The 11,866-nt window shown below is 54.4% G+C and overlaps 1 protein-coding gene across 1 annotated transcript; it reads left to right on the top strand.

The window, feature by feature from the left end:
* The first annotated feature begins 1,574 nt into the window (after nt 1-1,574).
* Nucleotides 1,575-5,347, top strand: LOC137318243 (transmembrane emp24 domain-containing protein 10-like). Its single transcript, XM_067981172.1, has 3 exons — nt 1,575-1,694; nt 2,292-2,418; nt 4,035-5,347. The coding sequence occupies exons 1-3, from the start codon at nt 1,575-1,577 to the stop codon at nt 4,154-4,156; spliced, it is 369 nt and encodes a 122-aa protein (XP_067837273.1). The 3' UTR covers nt 4,157-5,347.
* Nucleotides 5,348-11,866: the final 6,519 nt, after the last annotated feature.

The following is an 11,866-nucleotide window of genomic DNA, read 5'->3' as shown; positions in this document are numbered from 1 at the left end:
TGGGAGACCATTTATTTTTAAACTGTGGTCCCCGAGTTCTAGTCTCTCCCACAAGGGGAAACATCCTCTCAGCATCTGCCCCTTCGAGTCTCCTTAGGATCTTACATGTTTCAATAAGATCACCTCTCATTCTTCTAAACTCCAGTGTGTACAGGCCCAACTTGTGCAACCTTTCCTCATAAGATAACCCCCTCATCCCAGGAATCAGTCGAGTGAACCTTCTCTGAACCGCCTCCAAAGCAATTATGTCCTTCCTTAAATAAGGAGACCAAAACTGCACACAGTATATTCTAGATGTGGTCTCGTAGGGCAGAGCAGGGTCTGTTGCCCAAATAAGAGTTCTATACAGAAATGCAGATAGCATAAGGAATAAAACAAGTGAATCAGACAGTTAAAACAAGTATAAAAGGATTGTTCGCAACATAGCTGCCAGACTGGGCCTGCGGTAGGTGATGAGCAAACCAACTTGACTTTGCCCTCACCAATCTACCTGTCACAGATGCATCTGTCCATGACAGTATTGGTAGGAGTGACCACCGCACAGTCCTCGTGGAGACGAAGTCCCGTCTTTGCACTGAGGACACCATCCAACGTGTTGTGTGGCACTACCACCGTGCTAAATGGGATAGATTCAGAACAGATCTCGCAGCTCAAAACTGGGCATCCATGAGGCGCTGTGGGCCATCAGCAGCAGTGGAATTGTATTCCACCACAATCTGTAACCTCATGGCCTGACATTTTCCTCACTCCACCATTACCAACAAGCCAGGGGATCAACCCTGGTTCAATGAGGAGTGTAGAAGAGCAGGCCAGGAGCAGCACCAGGCGTATCTAAAAATGAGGTGCCAACCTGGTGAAGCTACAACTCAGGACTACATGCATGGTAAACAGTGGAAGCAACATGCTATAGACAGAGCTAAGCGATTCCACAACCAACGGATCAGATCAAAGCTCTGCAGTCCTGCCACATCCAGTCGTGAATGGTGGTGGACAATTAAACAACCTACGGGAGGAGGAGGCTCTGCAAACATCCCCATCCTCAATGATGGCGGAGTCCAGCACGTGAGTGCAAAGGACAAGGCTGAAGCGTTTGCAACCATCTTCAGCCAGAAGTGCCGAGTGGATGATCCATCTCGGCCTCCTCCCGATATCCCCACCATCACAGAAGCCAGTCTTCAGCCAATTCGATTCACTCCACGTGATATCAAGAAACAAGATTGGGAGTGTTAAGAACCGAGCCCCTCTCCACACCCCCCCCCACTTCCTCGTCTCCAACCAGCGAGTCCCTGATGTGGGCAACACTGTGCTGTGGCAGCGGTCGGACTGCGGAGTCCCCGTGGGTTTGGGGGTTCAGGGGCCCGTGTGGGAGTGCGGAGTCCCCGTGGGTTTGGGGGTTCAGGGGCCGTGTGGGAGTGCAGAGTCCCCGTGGGTTTGGGGGTTCAGGGGCCCGTGTGGGAGTGCGGAGTCCCGTGGGTTTGGGGGTTCAGGGGCCCGTGTGGGAGTGCGGAGTCCCCGTGGGTTTGGGGGTTCAGGGGCCCATGTGGGAGTGCGCAGTCCGTGTCCATGGACCAGTAATGTCGGCGAGGGCCGGTCCTAAGCTTTGTGTTTTCTTGTTCTCAGGCCATTTTCGAGTTCCTGACCAGCTGATTATTCTCAACACCAAACATGGAGTTGAAGCCAAGAACTATGAAGATGTGAGTGCCCGTGCTTTATATCGCCTTCCCTGCGGTAATGTAGAATCTGCAGTTGAGAAACAGGCCATTCGGCCCAGTGGCTTCATGCCAGTGTTTATCCTCCACACGAGCCTCCTCCCACTCTGCCCCCATATCCCTCTATTCCTTTCTCCCTCATATACGCATCAAGCCTCCCCTTAAATACTATTCGCCTCAACCACTCTGTGTCACAGCGAGTTCCACATTCTCACCACTCTCTGTAAAGAAGTTCCTCCTGAATTCTTTACTTGATCTTTTAGTGCCTCTCTTATATTTCGGCCCCCTTGTTCTGGTCTCCCCCACATTCACCAATCCTAATTTTGAATATCTCTATCAGGTCTCCTCTTAGTCTTTTACAGAGAAAAGAGCCCCAGCCTGCTCAATCTATCGTGACGGGCACGTCCGCATCCACTCAATTCCGGTAACGTCCTTGTAAATCCTTCCCGCACTGCCTCCAGTGCTTCAATATCCTTTCTGTACTGCGGGTCTCTCAAGTCAACAATGGATTTACTACATCTTTGTCCGATCTTACAGACCGTCTCTCTCTCTCTCTCTCTCTCTCTCTCCCTGCCTGCCCAGATCGCCAAGGCGGAGAAGCTGAAGCCACTTGAGGTGGAGCTGCGACGATTGGAGGATCTGTCAGAGTCGATCGTCAATGACTTTGCCTACATGAAGCAGCGAGAGGAAGAGATGAGGGACACCAATGGTAGGAGCACCCAGCACAGGCTTCAGTCTGCAACACCCGCCCCTTCTCCACTTACTGCTCTCGGTCTCGGGGACCCTGTCTCGTTCCTCGGTCAGCGTCACTCACCCCTCCGAGTCAGAAGTTTGTGGGTTTTAGCTCCCTCCACCTCCCGGGACATGAGCCCCTCTCCCCTTCTCTCCCCCATAGCACGAGTCTCAGCTTCATACGGTTATCCAGTCGTCCTGTGAAAGATGCAGTGTGCTCTGCTTCAGGCACTTTGTGGCAAAGCATCCCTTGCCCCAACTGCCCTCCACTAGCCCTCGGAGTAAAGAGGGGTGGTCTAGGGCTTGGGTACCAGGGGCCAGGGGTTAAAAGGACTGCAGGACTGATCCCCAGTGTCAAAGGGACTTCGTTTTTTAAAAAAACGTACATTTATTTCGCCCCTTCCACGACCTCGGGACGTCCCAGAGCACTGTATAGCCAGTAATGTACTGTTTTGAAGTGTAGTCACTGTTGCAATTTAGGGAATGGGCAGCCAATTTGCGCACAGCAAGATCCCACAAACAGCGTTGTGATAATGACCAGATAATCTGTGTTTTAGTGGCGTTGGTTGAGGGATAAATATTGGCCAGAACACCCAGGGGAGAATTCTGCTCTTCTCCCATTAGTGGCCGTGGGATCTTTTACGTCCACCTGAGAGGGGCAGGCAGGGACTCAGTTTAACGTCTCATCCGAAAGACGGTACCTCCGACAGTGCGGCACTCCCTCAGTACTGCACTGGGAGTGTCGGCCTGGATTAGGTGCTCGAGTCTCTGGAGTGGGGCTCGAACCCACCATCTTCTGACAAGGGGGCCTTGTAGAGGCAGATAAGATTCTGCATATTTTCATTCCAAGTTTGACTGCAGGATAAGGGAACGTGTGTACAAACTGGGGCGAGTGTGGGCAGGATGGAACACCCGGAGGGGAGGCTCTCAGTCGGGTAGCGGAGGGAAAACACAGAGTCCTTTCATGGGCCGTTAGATGGGGTGCTCCATGGGCTGGAGGCCTCCACTCATCTAAACCAGGGAGTTGGAGTCAGAGGGCTGGGACCTTTCTGCACCAGAGGGCAGAGTTGTGGAATAAGATTTTGGGGAAGGACGGTATAAACGGGGTCCAGAGACAGAAGGGATCATTTGAAGCCCCTGGGATGAAAGGGACAGTGGCTGCATGGTTACAAAATTGGCTAAGGGACAGAAAGCAGAGAGTAGTGGTGAATGGTTGTTTTTCAGACTGGAGGGAAATATACAGTGGTGTTCCCCAGGGGTCAGTATTAGGGCCACTGCTCTTTTTGATATATATTAATGACTTGCACTTGGGTATTCAGGGTATATTTCAAACTGCAATGTCCCTGCTCTCACCTGAGCTGTTTAGCGAGAGAGGATCCAGGATGGGGGTTCGGGGGAGGGAGTGACCCCAGGCATCGACCAAAGGCCAGACTCGGAGCAGCAGTGACCCAGGAGCAGGGAAACGGTGCTCGGGGCAGCAAGGTGAAAGGAAGAGGGAGGGCTGCCTTCAGTGAAGTGATCTTAGTGCAGATTGAATCCACTCCTCCAACCTGTTTGATGAGCCCCTCTCTCTCTCTCTCTCCCTCTGTGCAGAGTCCACCAGTGCTCGTGTCCTGTATTTCAGCATCTTCTCCATGTGCTGCCTCGTCGGCCTGGCCACCTGGCAGGTCTTCTACCTGCGACGCTTCTTCAAAGCCAAGAAGCTCATTGAGTAACGACGATGTGTGTGTAAAACGCTGGCCCGTGTGTGTGTGTCTGTGCCTGGAGAGTGTTCAGTGGGTGGGGTTAATTTACAATAATGTCTCTTTATATTAAATGGGGTGCTTTGAATGTTTAAACTGTAGGTTGTGTTTTAATTCGTAGCATTGCAGTCAGTAATTGGCCCACGGTCGGTGTTTCAGACCAGTCTGAGGGAGTCCTGGAAACAATCAGTATCCTCAGACATGCCCTGGATCAGGAGGTGGGACCAATAGTGTTCGCTGCCCTGAGCTTTCGATGATTGATTGATTGATCTCGGAAGGTACTGGGATTAATTCCACCCGGCCCCGTCGCTCCCCAGGAGAGAGAGAGAGAGACAAACGTCCGAACTTCTTTGGGAAAAATCTGACGTTTGTAGAAGTTCCTCTCCAACTCATTTGCCGGTGTGATGCTGCACAGTGTCGAGTGGATTCCTGGAGGAATGCTGCAGGGAGGGAGAGTGCACTGGGGGCTGCATTTCCTTTACTGTGTTGGACTTCACCTGATGGTCATCAGGCAGAGCTGGTGACAGCCGCTCCACCCTGACCCCGCTGCACCTTGAACCTCATAGGATCTGACAGCACAGGAGGAGGCCGTTCGGCCCATCGTGCCTGTGCCGGCTCTTTGAAACAGCTCTCCAATTAGTCCCACTCCCCCCTGCTCTTTCCCAGCGGTCCTGCAAATTTCTCCCCTTCAAATATTTGTCCTGTTCCCTTTTGAAAGTTATTACTCAATCTGCCTCCACCGCCCTTTCAGGCCGCGCATTCCAGATCAGAACAACTCGCTGTGTAAAGAGAGAATTCTCCTCCTCTCCCATCTGGTTCTTTCGAAAATTGCAGTAAATCTGTGTCCTCTGATCGAACCCTGCTCTCCTGCAGCGAGCAAGTGCAGCTCTCCCCGTGTCTTTCAACACCGCATGGCGTGGGCCCACTGCAGGCCCAGGGGAGGTGCGGAGCCCGAGCAGTTCGACCCTCGGAGGTCCGAGGCAGGCACAGAGTGAAACTTGTACCGTTTGGGCGGCTCAAACTTCGAAAACTCGCCTCTCCTCCTCCTGCTCCCTGCGTGAGTGGCCAGAGACTGCGGCCTCTCCCTGTCCCTGTCTAAACCATTCGAGTCTTTGGGAATCTTTACAAACTCATTCTAAGAATAAAATTAATTTTCAATTGAAAGCTGGAGTCGGGAGTGTGTTGTGTCAGAACAGGGCTCGGACAGCCCGGGCAGCTCACCCGGCCCCTGCCGGGTAGGTGGGGACAGGGCTCGGACAGCCCGGGCAGCTCACCCGGCCCCTGCCGGGTAGGTGGGGACAGGGCTCGGACAGCCCGGGCAGCTCACCCGGCCCCTGCCGGGTAGGTGGGGACAGGGCTCGGACAGCCCGGGCAGCTCACCCGGCCCCTGCCGGGTAGGTGGGGACAGGGCTCGGGCAGCTCACCCGGCCCCTGCCGGGTAGGTGGGGACAGGGCTCGGACAGCCCACCCCGGCCCCTGCCGGGCAGGTGGGGAAGGGGAGCGGGGGAGGCTCAGCCGATGAACGTATTTCACTTCTGTCCGGCGGATGGTCACCCACGGCAACGATCCCTGGCACGAGGCGAGGGCTGGGGGGGTTTGGGGTCCCCGAGTAATCGTCCCAAAGAGCAAAACTGAAAATGGACTCGTTCGCAATGGAGTGAATCGTTCCAGATTTCAGAGTAAAATGGAGTCAGGCTCCACCAGCCTGTAGTTCTCAGCCGAAGACAAAATGGTGTCCCAGTGGGGTTGGGGGGGGGGCATTGTGTGCACCGGTGACATCTCTCTCCCCTGTGCTATTAACCTGGTATTCTGATTTTGGACGCCTTATAACCGCCAGGGAAAGCACAGTGCCTCCTCCTCAGCGTGGGCAACGCAGGTCTAACTGGTGCCCAGGCCTGGCACCAGTGACCTGATAGAAGCTGTTCGACCTCACGGCCCAGGAAAGGGTGGGAGAGAAAGGCAATAGATCAAATTTTCTTCCCTTTCTGCAAGAAACGGCGTCTCTGAGAAATTATTTTTGAAAAACAAAACGGTTTATTGTTTTAAGGCACAATCTCTGTTCGTTGCGAGTCCAGGCCTGGTTTATTCCTGTCGAAACTTCACAGCCTCCGCTGCTCTTAAATTAAAGTGGCTGCTTTTTGAATTAACAGTTAATTCAAATTGAAATCATTTCTTAATTCCCACCACCGGATAATTGAGCAGAAGTCAACTGTGAACTAACAGGAGGTGAGTGAGGACCCTGGGGATGAAAGAACTTTAAGGGGAATGTGAGACACAAAGAAACTCATTTTAATAATGTGTATTTTCAAAAAAAAGATACTGAATTTATACAGAGTCCAAAATGAAACACTTCTCGTTGTAATCCAGTGCAAGTTCACATTCTGTATTTCCCATCTTTTCACACCACGATCAGTCTGAAAGCTGGATCATTAATAAACACTTTCCCTGCACTGGCCCGAGGCAAAATTCAGGAATAAGAAACGAGATTCCCGAAGGCCGGGCTTAAGCACTTTGCGGAGGGTGAGAGAGAGAGTCACCAGAGCCGCGCTCGTCAAATCGCTCTCCGCTTTGACGTACAAGTTCTCAGTCCCAACATCACTCACAATGTGCCAAGACGCCACTCGTCCATCTGATGTGACCCCCCCTGATCATCCCAGTCCCAACTGCTCCACGCCCGTGTGTTTCCCAAACTCGCCCAGCGTGATGCTGGAACAGGACTGACCGTTCCTCCCCGGGAGGGGGCAGGAGCTATTTTAAGATAGGCCTCCAGCTGCCTGCATTCCAGAGTATTGGGAATAGCGAAAAAAAACAATTTGTTTGGTGGGCTGTGCGTGTTTGAATCTCCAAACTGAGATACTGATAACCAGGCGCAGGTGCAGTTTTGTTTTATCGATTATGGAGTGTATCCTCACGCCCCATAGAGGGGGAGAGGGCTCTGCAGAAGTATAACCGCACTGGAGTGTTGGGAGAAGTTCTCGAAGGGAAGTTCAGTGAGTGAGGGATCACTTTTGCCCTTCTGTAGAAGGGGCCAGCACCGCAGGTGTGTGTATCGGGGAGCGAGGCTGGCTGAGCAGAAGTGGCCGGGGCACTGGCAAACCTCATCTCTGCCGGATCTTAGAGGGACACACCGAATTCTCGAGAGGTCAAGCATGAGGACGGGCAGCTATCGCCGCCTGGCCTTGTGGCTCCGGGGAGTGGAACCGGCCAAATTGGCACCGAGGGTTTTAAGGACTTTTGACATTGGAGACGAGTGAGGCTGTTTGTTCTTTGCAGTCTCTGAGAAGTGGCAGAGTAAACCATCGCTGGGTGAGTACACTGTACAACAGAGAGACAGCAGAGGGACTGGAGGAGGTGGAGAGGGGGACTGGAGGAGGTGGAGAGGGGGACTGGAGGAGGTGGAGAGGGGGACTGGAGGAGGTGGAGGGGGGGACTGGAGGAGGTGGAGGGGGGGACTGGAGGAGGTGGAGGGGGGGACTGGAGGAGATGGGGAGGGGGACCAGAGATGGGGAGGGGGGACGGGGTTGGAGGGGGACCGGGGATGGAGCGGGACCGGAGATGGAGGGGGGGTGGGGTTGGAGGGGGACCGGAGATGGAAGGGGGGGGACGGTTGGAGGGTGGGACTGGAGATGATGGGGGGGGGTGGGGATGAGGGGGGGTTGGAGGGGCACCGGAGGCGGAGGGGGGGTTTGGAGGGGGACCGGGGGGGGGGGGGGGGTTGGAGGGGGACCGGAGATGGAGGGGGGTGAGGGGGACTGGTGGAGGGGACTGAAGGCATTCCCCAAATGCAGATACATTGAATTTTGGTTCCAGATTTTAACTCTTAGAAGAATTGTCCTCGGCGAGTGAAGAACCATCTCACAATATGCCCCGTAGATAATAATCAACCCCCACACAATGAGACGAAAACAAACAAACCCTCCAACCACACCTTCACCCCCTCCTCGTCACCATCTCACTCCCCTCCTCGTCACCATCTCTCGCCCCCTCCTCGTCACCATCTCTCGCCCCCTCCTCGTCACCATCTCTCGCCCCCTCCTCGTCACCATCTCTCGCCCCCTCCTCGTCACCATCTCTCGCCCCCTCCTCGTCACCATCTCTCGCCCCCTCCTCGTCACCATCTCTCGCCCCCTCCTCGTCACCATCTCTCGCCCCCCCTCCTCGTCACCATCTCTCGCCCCCTCCTCGTCACCATCTCTCGCCCCCTCCTCGTCACCATCTCTCGCCCCCTCCTCGTCACCATCTCTCGCCCCCTCCTCGTCACCATCTCTCGCCCCCTCCTCGTCACCATCTCTCGCCCCCTCCTCGTCACCATCTCTCGCCCCCTCCTCGTCACCATCTCACTCCCCTCCTCCTCACCATCTCACTCCCCTCCTCCTCACCATCTCACTCCCCTCCTCCTCACCATCTCACTCCCCTCCTCCTCACCATCTCTCGCCCCCTCCTCCTCACCATCTCTCGCCCCCTCCTCGTCACCATCTCTCGCCCCCTCCTCGTCACCATCTCTCGCCCCCTCCTCGTCACCATCTCTCGCCCCCTCCTCGTCACCATCTCTCGCCCCCTCCTCGTCACCATCTCTCGCCCCCTCCTCGTCACCATCTCTCGCCCCCTCCTCGTCACCATCTCTCGCCCCCTCCTCGTCACCAGCTCTCGCCCCCCTCCTCGTCACCAGCTCTCGCCCCCCGCCTTCCTCGTCACCAGCTCTCGCCCCCCGCCTTCCTCGTCACCAGCTCTCGCCCCCCGCCTTCCTCGTCACCAGCTCTCGCCCCCCGCCCTCCTCGTCACCAGCTCTCGCCCCCCCCGCCCTCCTCGTCACCAGCTCTCGCCCCCCCTCGCCCTCCTCTTCACCAGCTCTCTCGCCCCCCCGCCCTCCTCTTCACCAGCTCTCGCCCCCCGCCCTCCTCGTCACCAGCTCTCGCCCCCCCCGCCCTCCTCGTCACCAGCTCTCGCCCCCCCCCCCCGCCCTCCTCGTCACCAGCTCTCGCCCCCCCCCCCCGCCCTCCTCGTCACCAGCTCTCGCCCCCCCCCCGCCCTCCTCGTCACCAGCTCTCGCCCCCCCCCCCGCCCTCCTCGTCACCAGCTCTCGCCCCCCGCCCTCCTCGTCACCAGCTCTCGCCCCCCCCCGCCCTCCTCTTCACCAGCTCTCGCCCCCCCTCGCCCTCCTCGTCACCAGCTCTCGCCCCCCCCCCCCCCCCCCCCCTCCTCGTCACCAGCTCTCACTCCCACTTCCCCAGAATTTGCACATTCTTGTTTCAATTGGACACTTTCCTCCAGGAAATCTCCTGGAAGATGCTGCAGGATTGTATCCCTCACTGTCCCGGTGTGGTCCTGTCAATCAGAAAGCAGATACTTGGAATTGTTTTTGTTGCTCTTCGATGTAAAGAGGAGAGGCGATCTCCGCTCTCCGTCTCGCTGCTTCTTCCCACACCTACCAGCCACATTCTTCAGTCAGGGGAATATTGCTTGTTACCAACGACAAATCTTCATCCACATATACAATCGGAATCCAAACCGTCTTCACTGCTTTACAGCAGCTCATCTGTGAGGTCCCAAAGGGAATATCATTCAGAACCTCATTTTCTTGCCACAGAAACTCAGTTCACACTTCTGTTTTCATTTAACTGCGGTCAGTTCTGGGCACTGCACCGTCCCCTCAGGAAGGATATATCTGCCTCGGAGGGGGTGCAGCACAGATTCACCAGAATGATACCGGGGATAAAAGTCACACATCTGGGAGCATTAGTGCACTGACATAATCGTACACATCTGTGAGCAGTATTGCAGAAAGAGTTATGTACATTCGGGAGCACTAGTGCACAGACAGAATCACACACATCTGGGAGCATTAGAGCCCAGCCACAATCGCACAGATGGGAGCGTTAGTGCACAGACAGAATCTTGCACATTTTTGACAGACCGAATTACTAATCTGGGAGCAGTAGTGGACGGACAGAATTACACATCTGCGAGCAATAGCGCACAGAGAAGATTCACACATCTGGGTACATCACTGAACAGACATCGTCGCACATCTGGGAGCATTAGTGCACCGACGTGAATACTCACATCTGTGAGCAAAAGCGGAAAGAATAACACCTTTGGGAGCATTAGTGTACAGACAAAATCTGGATGCATTAGAGCACAGACAGAATCATACATGTGGGAGCATTAGTGCATAGACAGTGAAACACATCTGGGAGCATAATGTACAGACAGAATCATGCGACGGAGAGCATCAGTGTGCAGACAGTCACACATTTGGGAGCATAAATGAACAGACTTAGCCGCACATCTGGGAGCATTAGTGCACAGACAGAATCATACACCTCTGGGTGCATTAGAGCACAGGCAGAATCATACATGTGGGAGCATTAGTGCATAGACAGAGGAAAAACATCTGGATACATTAGTGCAGTGACAGAATAACTCAAATGTGGGAGCATTGTGCGCAGGCAGAGTCACATATCTGGATGTATCTCCACACAGGGTCACACATCTGGGTGCATCGGTGAACAGAAATAGTCACACATCTGGGAGGAATAGTGCACCAACAAAATAACTCACACCTGGATGCATCTCAACACATAGAGTCACACATCTGGGTGCATAAGTCCATAAGACCAAAAAAGTATAAGACCACAAGAGATAGGAGCAGGAGTAGGCCATTTGGCCCCTCGAGGCTGCTCCTACATTTAATGAGATCATGGCTAATCTGATTTCTACCTCAACTCCACTTTCCCTATATCCTTTGAGTCTACAGACAGAATCACGCACATCTGGGAGTATTAGAGCACAGACAGAATCACAAACATCTGGGTGCATCTTTACACAGACAGCGGTCACACATCTGGGTGCATTAATGTACTGGCAGAATCACACATCTGGGAGCATTAGTGCACAAACAGAATCGCACATCTGGGAACGGTGCACACAAATATTCTCATTCTCCTGGAAACGGTGCACAGACAGAGACCGCACACATCTGGAGGTGTTCCTATACAGGCACAACAGTGCTGAAATTGTCGTCTGTATAGGAACATCTCCAGATGTGTGTGATATCCCCCCCCCTCCCCCCCACACACAACTTCCTGCCATAATTGTCACTTGTCACTCGTCACTCACCTTCTGTGACTGGGGAGACTGATAGTCCTGGTTACGGGAGTGAGGGCTGGTGTTTGGGCAGACGCCATGAGGCGTGCTTGTGATTCAAAGTATCTGCTCCAATTCCCCCTTCCTCTCCCTCTCCCTATGTGCCAGCCCAATGTCTGATTTAGATGCTCTCAGCACTTTCCAATCTGCTGTCCCCAGGCTCCAATACAGGCCGCTCATGCCAAAGGCCAATACCTACCCTGTGGGCTTTTGGTGTTGAGGAGGGTCGGTCCTGGTGACAGCGGAGAGACATCACATCCCGTGGGGGCCTGCAACTCGCACAGGCCACGTACGTAATTTGCTCCGGGTACAGAATCCAGTGTTCCCAGCCCAGATCTAAGGGAAGTCACAAGATGAGCACAGTGTGAAATATTACCATCCGCAATCCGGCAAAAAAATTCCGGAGATCGTAGCTTCACAGAAAATTCATGGCACAGAATGAGGCCACCCGGCCCATCGTGTCCGCGCCGGCCGAAAATGAGCCACCCAGCCTAATCCTACTTTCCAGCACCTGGTCCGTAGCCCTGTAGGTTACAG

The sequence above is a fragment of the Heptranchias perlo genome, unplaced genomic scaffold (genome assembly GCF_035084215.1).
Source record: "Heptranchias perlo isolate sHepPer1 unplaced genomic scaffold, sHepPer1.hap1 HAP1_SCAFFOLD_677, whole genome shotgun sequence".
NCBI classification, from domain to species: Eukaryota; Metazoa; Chordata; class Chondrichthyes; order Hexanchiformes; family Hexanchidae; genus Heptranchias; species Heptranchias perlo.
The sequence above is the reverse complement of the archived record's forward strand: the minus strand, read 5'-3'. Positions and strand labels throughout refer to the sequence as shown.

Coding starts and splice junctions, on each gene's coding strand:
- LOC137318243 (XM_067981172.1), top strand. CDS start 1,575: ATGTCGGCGAGGGCCGGTCCTAAGCTTTGTGTTTTCTTGTTCTCAGGC. Junction 1,695..2,291: donor AAGCCAAGAACTATGAAGAT/GTGAGTGCCCGT, acceptor CTGCCTGCCCAG/ATCGCCAAGGCGGAGAAGCT. Junction 2,419..4,034: donor AGAGATGAGGGACACCAATG/GTAGGAGCACCC, acceptor CCCTCTGTGCAG/AGTCCACCAGTGCTCGTGTC.